The following is an 18,945-nucleotide window of genomic DNA, read 5'->3' on the forward strand; positions in this document are numbered from 1 at the left end:
AAGTATTTAAAAGTTGTCATCACATGCCTACTAACTATTTTCTTTATATGACAGGATATGTCACAGAGAACACCATATGGTCAAGGTATGCGACGACGTCAGTTTAGAGAGAGTGCTGGCGACGACTACATTGGTACACTCTACACTCCATCTTTAAATTATTCATTACTTACATGTTGAACCCCTAACAATTATTTATTTTTGTAGGGGGACATTCATCTCCTTCTGATGTGAGATTTGATTCCCCTAGCCCACATACACCTCACTCCTACGCTGATGGGCCTTCTTCCACGCCTGTTGAGGTTGGGGGTTCATCAACGCCCCCTGCTCCCCGTCAAAACTGTATCATGATACGTCCCTTGGGTTCCTCGTAAGCATTCTTGATTTTATTAATCAATTTTTATTTGCACAAAGTTTTAATACATGTTTTCACCAACTAATGTGTGTTCCAACAGGTTTGATAACATTTGGTGCAAACGAGATATAACACGAATAATTCAAAGTAAGTTTGAGAAGCCATACACAAGCTGGAAAAAGACAGACCCTGCTGTTAGGGATATGTGGTTTGGCGAATTTAAGGTAATGTGTTATTTCAGTATGTCTAAACTGTTTAAAGTTTTAGAAGCCATACTTGTTTTTTGCTTTTAACCTGTTTTAACCCAATGGATAACTTTTTACTATATTTATGCCCTAGTAGTTTAACATTTAAGCACCAAACATATGTAAAATATTAACAAAGTATTACTCTTGTTGTGTTTATGAACATTGGTTCCCATTGGTTTGCTATTGAAAGTGTGAAATAAGGGGCCATGAAACAATGTTCTACCAGTTTTTGAGTAAAAGTTCTCTGTTCTTTGCGATGCTGAAGTGGCTTTGATCATTTTCTCTCCCAAAGGGAGATTAAACGAGTTCTCAAGCTCCAAGTACGTTTCTTCAAGTTTCTCAATTCCATTTTTTCCCTTTTTTGTCAAAATTTTCGAAGGCTTTAATCACACTGGGCATGGTGTAGTGCAGTGCACTGCAGAGATTTTATTTACGCTTTTCTAGATCAAAATAAGATACATTTGATGTACGATGATTTTATTTTCTCTCCACCACCACTCTCTCTCTCTCTCTTGTCTAACCAATTGCTGTCGTACTTCCCCTTTCTTCCTGGAAATTGATCTATAACTGGTGTGTTTGATCTATTTACAGAAAAAAAAAAAACTGGTGTGTTTGATCTGATTTATTTAAATTTGTACCCTTTATTTGAAATGTTATATATCTTGGATTGCAGATTGCTCCATACAAACTCTTTACTGAAACTCACTTTGGTTGATAATGTGTTACAAATTTACTTCGAATCACAAGCTTTTTGATTAATATCATCCATGCCTAGGGTTTACAAAATCTGATGCAACATTAGCCTATGTGATTGGATAAAAACCCATAACTCAAAAATGATTAATCAGGTCTTATTTATAGGGTTTTAGTCTTCTCTTTATTGACTTTTTGCCCCATCATCTTATGCATAAGAAATGCAAGATTTCCAAATATATTGCTGTAATTCTTGCATTTGATTATTTAGAAACCTCATATTCCTCTCCAGTAAAGGAGAACAACGGTTCTCCTTGCTGAGCCCTAAAGAAAGAGGAAGGGAACAAGGGTTTTCTATATAAGCTGAATTGAGCATCTATCTGGCTTAGGTAATTTGGATCTTAGGCTTTGGTTTTATAGTAAAAATTGAATATTGCAGCTTTTTCCAAATTAAATAAGACTTTTGTGCTTCTCTTTATTAGTAAATAAATGAACTGCATTCACATGTGTGAAGCTCCCTAACGTACTTTCAGATATGTTTTTGTTTCTATTATTTATACCTGAAGAAAACTAATTTCATGCGGTTCATTGCTCTCCTATTCTCCCCTTTTATTTCTCTATTGGTCTCTTTGAAGTGTTCCAATTCCATCACAGGCCTTACTTTCTATAAGTAGTCTATGTGAAGAACTTTCAATTAGGCAGCTGCTATAATTACGTTTTTTTCATAAAGAAGATAGCTGTTATAGTTACATTCTACCAGTTAGTATCATGTTGTGTCAGATACACATTCATCTTCTTCATTTCCAAGTTTCTTTTCTTGCATCATCCATTCTCTATAAACTGTTTCATCATTAATTAGTTGCCAAAGAATTTGGTGAAAGATCATACATTTTGCAACATGAAATAGTTAAACAGTATCGAGGGAGACTATTTAAGAGCACAAAAATTGAGATTTTAATAACCAGAAAATGCTGAATAGCCTATTAAGACTTCTATATGAAGGGTCAGGCCCCAAACTTCAATTCATGATGAATTTATCTATATATTTAAGTAAAAGAAAAAAAAAACTAGCTAGCTTTAAGTGCTTGAAGAAAAATAATTTAGTTTTTGCATGCATATTGTAGCTTAGTTGGCTTAAACATAAATTCTCGCATTTAATTTTGTGTGACAAGTAAACAAGTAGGGGATTAATGTAAAGCAATTAGCTTGATATGGTTAGGTCAACCATGATCTAGGGATGTTGCAAATATGGCTTAGGAACCATGAACCTAGTAGCTTAGGTTGTAAAATGCCAATAAACAAAACACTGATTGAGCCTTGTTGAAACAAGCCATCTCCTAACTTAATGCACACTACATAGAATCCTTATCCCAGTTGGCAAGTAACTGCAGATGACTTTGTTCCCAATGGCAGCCAAACCCCAATCTCTCTCCTCTCTCTCTCTCTCGATATATATATATACACACACACACACACAAAACTAGGACTAGCTTAATAAGGAACTGGCAAATACACTCTGAACAAGATGGATTGTTCAACAGTTCAACCCTCAACAGATGATTCCAAAGGTTTCAGCTAACTCTACTAGTTTGACTTGAACAAAGCAGTCTGGTTTATTATTATCATAACAAAGTTCCCAGACGGACTCAAATGACGGCCACAATGTCAAAATAAAGATCTCTACAACTTGATAGAAATGGGATAATGAGAAGAATCTTACAACTAAGCCAAGCCTGGAACTAGCAAGTCATGGCCCAGTTCTGTAGTGCTTTGTATGCATCTTCATTAAGCAGCAAGCAGATTCTACCTACACAAGACCCAAAACCATCAGAGGGAGTTCCAAGAGTGATTTTACCAAAGTACAGTATGAGAGTAGCGTAGTAAAAGATGTGCATGTGGATTTACTCGGCAATGAAACATCAATCACAATCAATGATTCAGCCAAATACCTAGATCAGTTGGGTAACGTATAACATTTTTCAGAAAGATAATCTCAGAGAAATACAAGCACATCCCGGAAAATAAGGGATAGATACTAAAAGCAAAACTGATATTCTATTTTCTGCACTAAATCCATCAGGACACTCAACTATTAGACAGAAAAACCATAAAAATCTTGCCTTGCATTGCCAATAACCCTTTATATTTTATATCAAGAACACGTACAAAAGATAATCAAGAATCTATTTCAATATTTGGTAAGGTCAGGAGGACCATATTTCAAGTGGCTGCCTCCAAGTTTTTTCTGCTGTAGCAGCCTCCATCACAGCAAGCCAAAGCAAACCATCATAAAAAGCTCCTTTGCATGTTCTAGACAATCCATAATCTCAAGTACTCGTGGCTGATAACTTCCTTATCTTCCTGTCATGATTTAGCATGGTACCCACACTCTCCACCACCAAAATAATCTGCACAATAAACCAGAACAAGCCATGAGGACAGCAAGACCCCTAGTTATTTCATAGGTTAATGCAAGCAATGCATGAGAATCATTGTTATGCTCAGTCCAACAGTATCTCCATGAGAATCATTGCATGCTGAGAACTTGAATCATGCAATTAAATTTGGATAATCAGTAGTAGGAGTTAAACCTTGAAACTAAGGGAAATGGAAATGCTGTTTGGATAATCAGTTAGGACACTTTTAGCAACCCTCATACATTGATGTATTATGCTTTGTGCTATTTGACTGAGCTAAAATCTGTGATCTCATTAGTTATGTCATTAGCATACATTTCAAATCAGATTTCTCAAAGTTCTCCAAAGAATATTCTATTCAATGATAAATGTTAATGGCATGCCTTCCCTCCCCTCTTTGTCCACGTCCACATCTTCCTTCTTCCTTCCATGCATATTACTAGTAAGTGAAATTCATAACTAATGACTCATAATATTATTCTAATTAATGTCAATGCCCCAGCCCTAATGTAAACATGGCTCCAATATTTATATTTATAGGGATTAACACAAAAGAGTGCAAAAAGTTTTGAAAGTATAAAATAGCAGTTTGTTTAAAATAAATTAAATATGTTAAAAGTAATAAGATTGATTAGGAGGGTTTTTACAAGTGTGTACAGCTTATGTGGATATTGAACTCTTAGTTCGTTGCTTTATTATGCTAATATCAATTGCTATATTTTACACCCATATCTAGATGAAAAAGTAGCAAATAGGAGTAGAGCTACATTGGTATGGTGCAGAATTAAGTTTCCTGAAGCTTGTTTTTGAACATAAACCAGATTGCATATGACTATTGAAATTACATGAAGATGAGGATAAGCTCTGTATTGACTTCTTGTAAGTTTTTAAATATACAGACTCAATACCCAGCATTTTTATCTTCATGTAACTTCAAATCCACTACTTTGGTTTGTTTTTTGTTTTGTGATTATAATGTTTTCCTTTTCACGTCCTTGCTGTGGATTGCTTATTACTAGTGTGGATTGCTCATTACTAGTGAAACTACATAGACTGGAGAGATTGTAGGAGTATGGATTAGGATAGATTAATTTAATTAATTATTTTGTTTAAATTTTGCTTTGCTTTACATTACAGAAGAGGTGGTCTTGGGAGAGTGAATTGGAAAATCAAATAAGGATAAATTTTGAAAAGACAGCCTCTGATCGTTTGACTGACCTTTTGTTCCGTGTGAGGAGGGATTTGACAAAAAAACCATCTTGGATGTGTCCTGTTGTATTTGAAGCACTCAAGGAGTATTGGAATACTCCAGAATTTAAGAGCAAATCAGAAAAGGCAAAGAAAAATCGGTCCTCAGATATTGGTGGTAGTAAGCACACTTGTGGTTCCATCCCTATGTCTGAACATAAGAAGCGACTGGTAATTTTTTAACTTTTTTATTATTTTCATTTTACTTAATTAGTTAAGTATGGTTGCATTAACATTTTATTTTTTTGCCTTTGCAGTCTAAGCTATTAGGTCGTCCACCTACGCAGGCCGAGTTATTCATTGCAACACATCAAAGAAAAGATAATTCAGGATTTGTTGACAGCAGGTCCGAGGAAACTTATGTAAGTATATAACAATACTTGTGTTTTATTATACTTAATTGACATTTTGATAGTACAACTTATATACCATTATATATATACTTGAAGGCTGACTTTCAGATGCGGCAAGCATCATCACAATCATCAGCAGTTGGCCCGACAGAAGATAGTGACGCTGCTGGACAGCCCTCGCAGGCAGCTTTACATGAGACATCATTATGGTTGGAGGTTGCAGGCGGGAAAAAGAAGGGTCGTGTGTATGGCATGGGATCTGAAGCACATGTCATCCCTGGTTCTTATCATGTGTTGTCGCCACCGCCACCGCCACCGCCTCCACAATCATCAATTTCACTGGCTGATCAAATTCAACAAGCTGTTAGTTGCGCTATTAATGCAGCTATAGAACCATTTAATCATCGTTTGTCAGCTATAGAAGAAAGGTTTCATAACCCTTCTTCATCGTCGCCGCCCTCGGATCATTAGGAGGATCTATCATTGCCATGGATATATATTACATTGTATTATTTTTAATGTTCATGGACGATGTGTTTGACTAATATTGTATGAATTTCTTGTATGAATTTAATATTATATGGATTTAATATTGTGTATATTAGGTTTATGTATATCAGGTTTATATTGTGCATATCAGGTTTATATATTTATGCATGATTTATATTTTGTATATCAGGTTTTTTTATATTTTTGTAGGAATAATAATTTTTTTTAATTAAAATTAAAATTAGAGACGGATTTAGAGACGGATAAAAATCCGTCTCTAATCCGTCTCAAATCATCGCCTTTTATCCGTCTCAAATTCCGTCTCTAACTCCGTCTGAAATTCCGTCTCTAAATCCGTCTGTAAATCCCTCTGTAAATCCGTCTCTAATTCCGTCTCAAACAGAGACGGAATATTTCCGTCTCAAAATCCGTCTCTATAACCGTCTCTAAATCCGTCCCTAATCCGTCTCAAATCATCGCCCAATCAGTCTCAAATTCCGTCTCTAAATCCGTCTCTAAATCCGTCTCTAATCCGTCTCAAATCATCGCCCAATCAGTCTCAAATTCCGTCTCTAAATCCGTCTCTAAATCCCTCTGTAAATCCGTCTCTAATCCGTCTCTAAATCCGTCTCTAATATAGATAGAATCTGTCTCTAAATCCGTCTTTAATTCCGTCTCAAACAGAGACGGAATATTTCCGTCTCAAAATCCGTCTCTATAACCGTCTTTAAATCCGTTTGTAAATCCGTCTCAAATGGAGACGGAAAATTTCCGTCTCAAAATCCGTCTTAAATCCGTCTGTAAATCCGTCTGAAATTTACCAACGGGAGTTTTTGCGACGGTCAAAATCCGTCTCTAAATCCGTCTCAAACTAGAAATCCGTCTCTAAATCCGTCTCTAAATCCGTCTCAAATTGACTGTTTTCTTGTAGTGAAATCACAAAATGCACTAATGAAACAACATACATGTCTCGGTTGTGGTGTATTGTCTGGAGCCGGTGGTGTATGTCCCATGTATTGCACGAACTTACATTTGAACTTCACTTTGGATTTGAGCTTGAAATTTTTCTTCTAACTCGACAATAATTTGTGCACGCATTTGGTTATACTGTTCTTGGGGCACCTGATACTGTTGTCTTTGTCTAACCTTAGTTGGACATGTTCCAAGTCCTTCCATCCGTACCCTGCCATGCCCATCTTTGCCTAGTATTTGAGTAAAGACATCCTCTAGCGAATCTGGAGTTCATTCATCACCAGGTATTTGTGACAACCTTTCATCCATTTGTTCCTCAATAAATATTTCACAAGTTAGTTACATAAATCGACAAGTGAAAGAAACAAAATATATCTACAACTTTCAAATTTTAGAAAGACATACAATTATATATAAAGATATAGAGTCTACTATCTCTCCACTCTTTTTGGTGTGTGTCTTTTTAAAAAGTTTGATTCTATCTGGCTCATCTCCACTTTCAATAATCATCTAAAAACATATATAAGAGATTAAATATATTAAATGTTTAAAGTTTAAGCATTACTAATTAAATTATCAAAAAATATATATAACTAATATCCATTCTATTCTTACCTGGTGCCTAACCTGAGGATGTGATCGCCTACCGCTGGTGTGACCCATCTTTTGTTTATCTCGATTGACACGATTTATCGCACTACGTTCCTAATTGTAATATGATATTAGAACTAGGTATAGAGAATCCATCCAATATATCTATCATACACAAATCATACATACATGTGCTTGCTCACATCCCCAATACTCCACAAGAACCTTCCACTGTTCTGGGTCCACCCCAGGTGGTATTTTTGACAGACGAGCCGCATCTGTCTCATGGTAATCATAATGCCTCTTTAAGGTGGCTTTGTACTCTCTCCACTTCTTGGAAGCTTGTTGCAAGCAAATTGATCTCCATGTTGTGGGTACATTAGTGTTATTCTACAATGATACCCTTATTAGAGTATAAAAGCTTAAGGTTAGATAGCTAAGAATCAAAGATGTTATTTACTCACCAAGACCTCTTACCAGATGCACTCCTTATATGGTTCCATCCCCGATGACCTCCAATTAGTAAATGTAAGGGGAGCAATACTCCTTACCATCACACCTAGGTGGGTTTCCAACTTAGTTGCCATCTCCCCAATTGGTTGTCCTTTAGCATCAAATTCAATATGAATCTTTTCCTTTCCCCACTTTGAAATTTGTCTTGATATTCCTCTTCATTTCTTAACCGTAGATAACATGGAGCTTGTACCTGCTAACACATAACAACACAATAAATTCACATTGAATTAGGAAAGAATAGTAATTTATTATTGTTCATATAAACTTTTGGTATTTACCTTGCTGGCAACATGAGTCTTGGGGGTTGGATTGTGAGTCGATCAAGTCTTCTTCAAGATGCTGAGGATGTGATGGGACTGGGTTTGGGGTTGGTTGATGGGATGGAACTAACTGTGAATCATTGTGGTGTGAATCTGTACTACGTGACATGAATCAAATTAGCCAACGAGTCTTCCTCTTAGGTGCCATTAGTGTAATTGGCTATTATTGATTTGAATGTAAAAAATAATTTGTTAGCATATCAATTTAGGTTAAACAAAAATAACATATCAAAACATAGAACGCTAAACTTTAAATTGTACGGCCAGTCTGTGCACTGTGTTTAGGGAAAAAGAAAAGACAAATGTTATTGACTTGGTTTCTCTCTACCGAAGCCAATTATTAATTGCTCCATGTTTAATTAGCTTGTTCATGGTGTCATCTTATTTTCTCCCGCAGAAAATTTTTTAGCTTGAACTGAAAAATGGTACGGCCTTATGCGGTCAAAGGGCGTAAAAGAAAGAAGAGGGAAGAGAACTATGATAGATAAGATGAATTAAGAACAATCTGTAGAGGATGAGACAGAAAATGCACCACATGAAGAAAAAGAAACAGAAGATGCATATGAACTTTCTGGAATTCCAATTCAACCATATGAACCGAAGAGCCAGACTGGTGCTATTTTCATTCTTGAGAAGGCTTCACTGGAAGTTGCAAAAGTTGGAAAGGTCTCTTTAAATTGTGATTTGGATTTCTTCCAGTAGCCTTTTCTTACCTTTGTCTTGAGAAATTTGGTGCATTTATATTACTTGACAGACTTTTTTTCTTTTTTGTGCTTTAATTACCTTACCATCTGTGCTCTAATATATTTTTTTTCATTCTTGTTCAGACTTACCAGCTTTTGAACTCAGATGATCATGCCAATTTTTTGAAAAGAAATAACGAAACCCTGCTGATTACCGTCCAGATATTGCTCATCAGGTTAGTGAACTTTAGAATTGCTGACCATCCCCTTTCTTGAAAAGTTCCTTGCTTGAACTTCTTTCAAGTTTTTTATATGCTCTATATTAGTATGTATAATCATGTGTCAGGACCAATTGTCATCCCAATAATTTAGTGTTCCTAAAAATGGAGATTTCTATTTGAGAAAAACTACATTCTAGATGTGTTACCAGTTTTCCTAAACCAAATAGGATGATTGAACCCAAAATTCTTGTACAGTAGGATGAAAGATGAAACATTTAAAAAAAAAATGCTCCCTAAATTTAATGAAACAAATGAGTTTCAGGATAGGTAACTAGGAGAAGGCAAGTTGAAGGAGAGGCACCCTGCCTTATCAGGTTTCTAATGGGACATTTACCATGTGATGTATAAACCCTAGCTTTAGCATCAAGAGAATTTAGTAGCCCTACATTCCCAGTCACTGTTATTATGAAATATTTGCTTTCCGGCTTACTTGATTTTTGAACTCAAAGGTATGCCAATTGAAATTCCGGCTTCTAAATATCATAGCTTCCCGGTCTTTGTGACAGATTTGGCCATCCTGAAATTTTTTTGACCCTATCACTCCTTTCCTTTTTGACCAAAAGGAAAAAGTTATTGAATTGGGATTTTTCTCTATATCCCATGTGTTTCATGTTTACCCTTTGTGAACGGGGAGGTTCTCCAGTCTCTTAACAGATATAACAAATGAACAAGTCTGCAGTACTCAGCAAAGGTGAGGATTCATTTGAGGGCTGAATCCCTCATTATTTGTTTCAAACTTGTCTCTTTCTCCTCGCCTAGGGTCTCATCACATAGTTTGCGTATATTTTACCAAATTCTTTTCCATGCATAAGAGGTAAATGGAGATACTCAATTGTCAAAAGTCAGAATGCAGATAAGTGTTTATCATTGAATTTAACTGGATTGTAAATGAAGCAAAGCTTACTTGCGACTAAAGGAAATATCAAAGCACTGTTGATTGGGTTGATGTCTTCAAATGGACTTCTCAATAAGACTGCATAATTTCAAAGTGGAAAATTATTTACAGGCCTGGAACATATATTAGTTATGCAACTTCTTGTACCTGTATCTATTATTTCAATTGGAAGCAGAGCTTTAGGTTGGCCATTTGAATTTCATTACTAACTTTGTTTAGTTGGTCTCTGCATGCTATGTTTGCTGTGTTATTAGGGCATTTCCAGCTTGTGTTTGTCCGAAGTCACAGTATTGTTTATAAAATATGTTATTCAGGCTTAAGTTATATTCTATTAGCTTGTCTCCAAAGTATTCTAATCACATAATTGATACTTTCCAGGCTATTCTAGCAATTCTACAGCCCACTAAATAAAGCTGGGAAGTTGCGAGCTTTGTATGTGAAAACAGAAAAGGGTGTTCTTTTTGAAGTTAAGCCACATGTTCTGGGAAGTTGCGAGCTTTGTATGTGAAAACAGAAAAGGGTGTTCTTTTTGAAGTTAAGCCACATGTTCTGGGAAGTTGCGAGCTTTGTATGTGAAAACAGAAAAGGGTGTTCTTTTTGAAGTTAAGCCACATGTTCGTATTCCAAGGACATAATGATAATCAATTCCATGAATTTCTCCAAAATGAAGCCTAGTGAAGCAAAGCCAGAAGGTTATGAAAATTTACATCAACTTAAACACAAGGGAGAAAAGAAATACATATAAACTGCTAGAGAGAGAGAGAGAGAGAGAGAGAGAGAGAGAGAGAGAGAGAGAGAGAGAGATTAGCCAATTGAAATGCATAAAAGACTAAAATCACATTATTTACTAAATGAGATGGCGATCAAAAATTTGTTAGGAGACACTTACACGACATTTAATGTAATGACTTAATATAGAATAGTGTCACAAATAAAAATAGCTAAAAATCTAAAATTCATGCTATCAACCCCACCTACTGAAATAAAAAGTTGCTGTTATGATATAACCAAGATACAATCAAACTCTTATCTATGCAATTTTTTAATAAATGCATGGCATTTAAGTTTGAGTTTGAAGTGATGAGTGGAATGCCATCAAAAGCTTCCCCATCGTTTACAGATGCATAAAAAAAGCCTATATACAAGGCAGCTTGCAGCTGTTCATAAATAATATTATAAATTAAAAGTTAATTTCCCAGCTATTATTGGTAATGAAATACAAAGGTAAACAAAAGGGGGCCAACTTTCTGACATAAAGTTTGGCAGACATAATACCAAAAACAAATGAACAATGTAATTAGCATATTGAAGGCTAGGTGGATCCAATTGAACACATAACCAAAATGTTTGAATCTCAGGTGTCCTTTTGTCTTGCCTAAAGCAAAGTAAAATGACCCAAGTTTCTGTTTTGCATAGTACTAATTAATGACTCACTGACTTAAAAGTGAAACCCAAGACAATGCTGTGTCATTTTGTGATGATAAAAACATGTCTTTGACCATAGAATTTCAAATATCACATCCAATTTGTGATGATAAAAATATGTCTTTGACCATAGAATTTCAAATATCACATCCAAACTGGGATTTACCATCAACTAGGCTTTGTGATAGCAGCCTTGCAGCTGATTACAGTTCACACCATGATATCCACATAAAGAAAGCAGGAGCTACGTGATATCGGTGCAAAAAACATAAGCTAAAATTTAGCTCTTTTGAATTTGAGAAGTAACAACTGTGTTATATACATAAAGACTAGAGACCACATAAACATAGTAATTTTATGGGGCATCCAGCAGTTTAGGATACATTCATCAATTAAAAGGACCAGAGTTCAACTTCCATTAAGTTAGGAATCAAAATAATAAGCAGATTCCAATGACTTTCCCACGGGGATTTTTGGAGTTGCATGATGTAATAAAGTTTCTTAATAATTTTACCCAGGCTATATTTGAGAATATTAATACTTACAGACATACTACAAAAGTTTCAACTTACCTGATGATTCAAAGAGAAGCAACGACTGGGTGAGAGAGACAACGTGACTCGCAAAGCCGAGAGCGATTGAGCGTGAGCGATGGCGAGAGCAACTGAGAGTAAGCGATGGCGAGGGAGGCAGCGACGAAAGAGAGCGAGAGAGGGTTAGGGTTTGCATGTAGGGGGGATTTTGGAAGAAAAAGGGATCAAGGGAAGATTAATTTGGGCGGGGGCAAGGGCGAGGGCGGGGGTATATAAATCATATATCCCCGGCGGGGCCAACATCACCGGCGATTTTCAAAAACCGACGGGGATTGTGTTAAAAATCGCTGGGGATAATGGTGTTTTCCCGACAGTTGTTCAAATTGCCGGGAAAAGTTCTCCGGCAATACCCCTTTTCCTTGTAGTGTATCTCATGCCCCTTGTAGACATTTAGCTTCATTTACCATTTTTTTTCTCTTTTCTTTGTATTCACAAATTTTGTGCGCACACAAATCATACACATATATATATAATGTCAAGGCCCACTTTACTAATGGCCCAAGCCCAATCAAAAGCCTAATTCATCTTAGGCCCTTGGGATTTTTCTAACCCACCATTTTCATTGGCCTTAAACATATGGTCCAAGTCCACTTTCATTTACTTACGTCACAAAACATGTGGCTTTGGCCCAATCAAATCCTTCTCATTTAATTAAAATATAGTCCACTAATACATGGGCTTAGGCCCAAATAGGCAACCCAATACATTAATTTAAATACATATATTTTGACACATAAAAAAATATTTTTCACATTTAATTTAATAGGGCAAACTTTTCAATTCTCATAAATAAAATATTAATAAATTCTTAAACCCACTAACGAGTCGTTACAAGTTGGGTTGATTATTCACTAGTAATACTCGTAATGGAAACAAGAGCATTACACGAGCTACAGCCACCTTCAACATATGTACGCACACCATTAATTTTAAAGAAATCCCTAGCTCACTTCCAAAATTTACATTTAAATCCCATAATTTTTTAAACTCTACACATACACCCGATACTTTATTTCTTCTTTATTTCACTTGTGTCCCAAAATTTTAAGAAATCACCAATTTGATTTATTTTATTCTTTTATTATTTCCATAAAATACTCCTAAATAAAATAATGAATTTCCCTAATTGCCTATTCCCTAAAAATAACATAAATTAGTATTTTCACTTAAATCTTCAAATACTCAATAATGACTTTAAGCACCAAAATTATCAATTATTATTTATTTTTAAAATTTCGAGACGTTACAAATTTGCTTTGAGCAATTCAATTTGGATGAGGCAACATTGGGCTTTAACACAAAGGCCCGTGAGCCCAAACTAGACCTGGCCCCATCACTTTGAGGCTAAGTAAAAATAGCAAAGACTTTCTCCCGTAATGTGTAGGATTTTTTTCCCCAGGATTTTCTTTGATGCGTTAAGGTACATTTAATGTATTTTTTATGATATTTAAATATTAAAAACTAAATATATTAAATAAACTCTAACGAGTATTCGTCATGGATTCATCGTTAAAATCCCATTAAAAAATAAGTCAAATTCTTTTGAAAAACAGTTAGTTTTATATCATTTATATTCTTGTGTACAAAAATTAATTTATAAAAATACTTTTTTATTGTCTCTGGTTGAACTTATTTCTTATTAAAAAAAATCAATATTTTAGATTCAAGAGATAATCTTAAAAAATTAAAAACCCGGTTAAACCCTGCCCCCTGTCCTAAGTTTAAACTTAATAATTATGACGACTTGTGTAAACACCCCCGTCCAGATATCCTAACCAGTCGGATTATCCGAACGGAAACGCCTACGGAAGGGAAAGAGAATGAAACACGAGACAAAAACTACCCTAACATACATACACAAGACTGAAAACAACGAAAGCGAAACCATATATACATGCATGCACTACAGGTACCCCGTTAGCACAGCGGTCACAAAATAAATAAAAGAATACAAAGTCCTGTGCCGACATACACAAGACTCGAGGAATGACCTGGCACAGTAAAAATAATAGAATAAATCATACTCAACCATCAGAGTTGACAGGGATTGACGGGACTTCATGTACACCATACCAACTCTACCGCTAGAAGCTGACTCCCTTGCCATGGCCCACGCTGCCATTACCTAGAATGATGGAAAAACAATGTGAGTTGAGAGACTCAGCAAGCATAAGAAAAAAAAAAGGCTAAAAGCTGCATAGAATCAGTAAACTTCCCCCAGAACACCAATCCCTGTGTACACACAAGTCATGGAACACTACAACACAATAGTATAGCATAATAAAAGCACATACCGGTCTTTGGGGCCCACACAAGACACACGGCATCCAAGTCCCATACCAACTTGCTGCTCCTCTGAAAGGCAACAAATATCTCTAGCAGCCTGTGCGCGCCATCTCGAGTCGGTGCTCCCGCCACTTGTGTATCCGTGTCGGTACTCTCGACACCCGAGCCATAGGCTCCCTCGGAACGGTCCTCCCGTCCGAGAACTAATAACTACCGGTAACCATGCAATGCACATAGAAATGCAATGGCGTAATGAGCATCAACGTGATACACTGGCGCCCATACATCCAGGCATCAGGCCATACTCCGCCCACATAGTAAACCACACGTGATGCATATGCCCATGCTGGATGCAACCTAACCAAGCTAGAATGTTCGTGTCCAAGCATACTCAATAAATGAATATCCCAACATGCAACCCGTACCCATGTGCATATCAAATCATGAACAGTAATATAATGAATATAAACGTGCAGTAAATCACATACTGGTAGAGCTAGTCAGTAGTGCCCGGCACCAGTCAACGGCCAATGACTAAGAGTTTCCACCCGATGGTCCACATCTGGGCCGTACAATAGTCTACCCAAACGTCACCAACAACCGACCCCTGCCCCACTACTCGATAGTTCTAACCGAACCATAAATAAATCCAAGAAAAACCGTAAATAAACCCGCACATCTAGGAACCTAGTCCCCAAGCTGGGTTCGGCATCATTCCGAAAGAAATGGGGGCGGTACAAACCCCCATAGGTACACAATAAACAAAACTTCAGAAGTCTCGAATTTAATTTAAATTAAAACAAATGAATAATAATTCAATAATTAATGCTAGGTGCCGAATTAGAATATGGGAGAGGATAAAATACAAGAAATCACAGGGTCTTTCACGGGAATTAAAGATCATGAGAAAAAGGTTAGGAGCTTGCCTTTGAATAGCAGATTTACACCTCCTAACTCACCCGCTGCACAATTTAGTAAAGTTTACTAATAAAACTAAGCTTCAATATAAAACTCATACGTGTATCTCCGATAACCTAACTAAATCGATATAAAATCGAAACTATTACGGGTATATGAGGTCACTAAAAATTAGAGGGTAAAGAGAGCTTGCCTTATTTTGTAGATTTCTGGCCTTAAATGCCCACGCACTGCAAAATAGTATTAACACTAAAATAAACCAAAATACAACCTAAAAATACGATTTAATCTATATAAAATATTTAATACAAGCTGATTAACCTACCTCGCTCTTCAGATCTTCACTTGCACGGAGAAAAAATTATTTTTCCTGAATTTCTCTTCTATTTTCTCCCTTTTCCTCGCTGCCTCGTGTCATTTCTCTTCTCCCGAGTTCTCTGTTCTGCTCCTAATTTATCTCAAGTTTAGCTTCAATTTGAAGCATAAATAGCAGCCAAAAATCAGCTAAAAATATGGACAATATAACCTTAAATTTCGTGCAAAATTAGAGGGGCGGGGGAGCAGCCGCTTAGGCGCGCCAGCGCGTGCCATGTGGCCGCGTAAGGGGCCAGCACTAGCGCCCAAAACGGCGCCGTTTTGGCTGCCCCCTACTGCCCAAAATTAATTTCCTTTTCTCCCAACCGCGCGTGCTTGCCTCAGCTTGAACCCACACCTCATGCCATCACCTGCACGCACGCGACCACTGGGCTAGTCGCTCCTTCATTACATATACTGCCCTCATTTAATTTTATAGTGACTTTCTGCCATTTGTGAATTTTGTTACATTTTAACTCCCACAATTTCCTTTAATTACACACACACCCTAATCTCCATTTTCCCTTATTACACTTGTACTCCAAACATTCCAGAAATTCACCCAAATAATTTTATTTTAATGTTTTCCTAAATACTCCCCAATTAAGTAATTATTTTCTAAAAATAACATAAATAAACATTTTCTGAAATCTCCAAACACCCAAATAAATTAATAATTCCTTTTTAACCCACAAATATTTAATAATTACCACAAATACAATAATTAATAATTATCAACCAAATAATTTAATTAATTACCTTTAATTTCTTATTTTCTTCAAACCACATAAATAAATACTTTCTCTTAAATTCTCAAATATTTAATAATGTCCTCAAACACCGGTTTAAATAATTATTATTTATTTTCAAATTTTGGGATATTACAATTCTCCCCTTCTTATTAGAATTTCGTCCTCGAAATTCGCATTCACTCCGTCTCCTCAAGACATGCTCGCAATTCTCATGATATTACACAACAACACCTCTGGAACATTCCATATCATCATTTTCCAGTATTCCCACAAGTCCAAATCTACAACATATCCTACTTGACTTAACACACTAGCACTTCTCCCTAATCCATCACCTCACTTGGACCATGTTATGACCACTAATACCTTAACCGACTTAAGGAACGTTATCAATCATATTACACACCAACATGGTTCGCCTATTATAATATCATAACTCAACCGTTCCCCAAATCTATCTCGACCACATATCAATCTAAAGGTAAGCTCAAAATTTAGAGGTATTCAATCCCAATAACAAACCGATCCGCAACACAAAGCTCAATGCAAATGCAGCTAACTTCAAGTGCAACCGGTAGAGACAAGAGTAAAGCCATCCTCCTACATGTCGAGAAGCTAATACTTGGTAATGTGACGGGAACCTGCCACGTACTTATGGTCCATAGGAGCGTGGAAAAGATACGACATACTCAATCAAGAATTCAACAACAATATCCTTTAGTCTGACCTTTTTTCCAACTGATTCTTAACCAGGTACACAGCATTTTCTCGGCAATACTTTCTCTCACATTTTGCCGCTATGATCGGGGTCCTGTCAATAACTATGGATAGTCATGTAATCAAGATTATCAAGAAATAAATATTCTCCACTCAATACATCTCTAGATCTAAAATGTCACCCGATCTCCCCTCTTAAAGGAATCGACTTACCCAATTGTGGATCCCTCCTACGTCTCATTCGATAACTACCAACCCTCCACCTTGACCTCCAAACCTCTGTTCATCAAGCTATGGCAGTTGTTTACAGTCACTTGCTTCATGACCTCTTTTTGGTTAGACAGAAAGCAAACGATCATCGGACCAACAACCGTCCCCAATGTCTGCGGAAAATTCATCACATATGGCCCGACTGTCCATACAAATAGCAGACAAATCGATGAAACTAGGACGACCCACGGTGATCCTTTCCCTCACGGTCTGCACCTCAGGAGTCCACCCACAACCCCGCCGATAGCTAACTTGAACAACACCAATGAGACCAAAGGTAAATTCTAGCCAAAGATACTCGGGACGCTCAACCCATACCGTCCATAAGTGTCACCAGTATGTTAGCCACCTTAAACATTAATAAATGGGCTATTTTATCCCAAACCGAGTAACAGGGTAATGATGGTCTTCCCATTTATGTACAATTATCCTTGCTCACTCTCAAATCCATATATATATATATATATACATTTTTTTTTTACACTCAAAACACAAATGCACCCTAAGGAACACCCATAGCCAAGCTACATCGTTAACAGCCACGAACATCAATCCATTGCTAGTCTTAATCTCTAGCTCAGAGGGTAACTCTTCCCAGAAATTCACTTGAGTATACCCTCATGTCCCAACATACTTTCTATACTCGCCCGAGCATAATACCTCTGAGTTTTTATTATCAACACAGCCATTAATAACTGTCTCGAGTGAACTGCATACCTCACCTAGTAGGTCCCGATTACTTAATTTACTCATTTCCTTAAAACGCATCCACACGAGTCCGAGACGATAACTCCCCACAGAGTTACACCAAAATTCCAAATCTTTAATGACTGGAAACTATCACGAACCCATTTCGATTTCATTGCTTACACAGTGCCTATTCCACATCCGAAGAAATGCCCAAGCATCACAGAACAGTCATCATCAAATCGCAATTAAGCCTTCCAGGCACGAAACTTCCAATTTATTTGCTTATCATACCTAAGAACAAAACTTCAACGTCCACACATTTACACGGCCTATAAACATACCAATGAGTCCCTTTCCTTATTTCACCGACTTTTTTTATCGTCAATTCTTTCCTACCTCATGGCAACTCATAAACCTTTAATCACTCCATTCCATCCTATCCCATTTACCCAAGTCCTCAAGTACGCAACGAACACATCTAATTTGTAATTTCCTTCCCATTGCTATACATGGCAAATACCGAGCTCCCAGCAAAGAGACCGACAGATAGGAAGAGAACTGGTGTCCGTTGGCCACCTGCCAACAGCTCCCTTACCCACAGTCGACTACCTGTTGTGCCTCGCTACCGCCTCACCGCTTTCCTTACAGTTGCCCATCAGTACACATGCATACGCATCTACCAATAAAAGTGACTTGGCAAGTCACAATAACATCATACATCACGTCCCCTCACACGTGGTCCTGCACCTTAACCATTTTCATAAAATGTTTATATCCGATCACACCTTACTCTTATTGCTGCGCCCAGATCCATACCAGATGAGCATCATGGGATATAACTCCACACACATAATTTCCTCAGGCAGGTAACCCATCTCC

The 18,945-nt window shown here is 36.9% G+C and overlaps 1 protein-coding gene and 1 pseudogene across 1 annotated transcript; both read left to right on the forward strand.

The window, feature by feature from the left end:
- The first annotated feature begins 57 nt into the window (after window positions 1–57).
- On the forward strand, window positions 58–5,785 carry LOC127791652 (uncharacterized). Its single transcript, XM_052321629.1, has 6 exons — window positions 58–85; window positions 208–370; window positions 456–579; window positions 4,851–5,132; window positions 5,219–5,323; window positions 5,411–5,785. The coding sequence occupies exons 1-6, from the start codon at window positions 58–60 to the stop codon at window positions 5,783–5,785; spliced, it is 1,077 nt and encodes a 358-aa protein (XP_052177589.1).
- Window positions 5,786–8,624: 2,839 nt separating this feature from the next.
- LOC127791932 (uncharacterized) lies at window positions 8,625–10,696 on the forward strand (annotated as a pseudogene).
- The last annotated feature ends 8,249 nt before the right edge of the window (window positions 10,697–18,945 follow it).

This window comes from Diospyros lotus, chromosome 15, assembly GCF_014633365.1.
Source record: "Diospyros lotus cultivar Yz01 chromosome 15, ASM1463336v1, whole genome shotgun sequence".
NCBI lineage: Eukaryota > Viridiplantae > Streptophyta > Magnoliopsida > Ericales > Ebenaceae > Diospyros > Diospyros lotus.

Coding starts and splice junctions, on each gene's coding strand:
- LOC127791652 (XM_052321629.1), top strand. CDS start 58: ATGTCACAGAGAACACCATATGGTCAAG. Junction 86..207: donor GAGAACACCATATGGTCAAG/GTATGCGACGAC, acceptor TTATTTTTGTAG/GGGGACATTCATCTCCTTCT. Junction 371..455: donor ATACGTCCCTTGGGTTCCTC/GTAAGCATTCTT, acceptor GTGTTCCAACAG/GTTTGATAACATTTGGTGCA.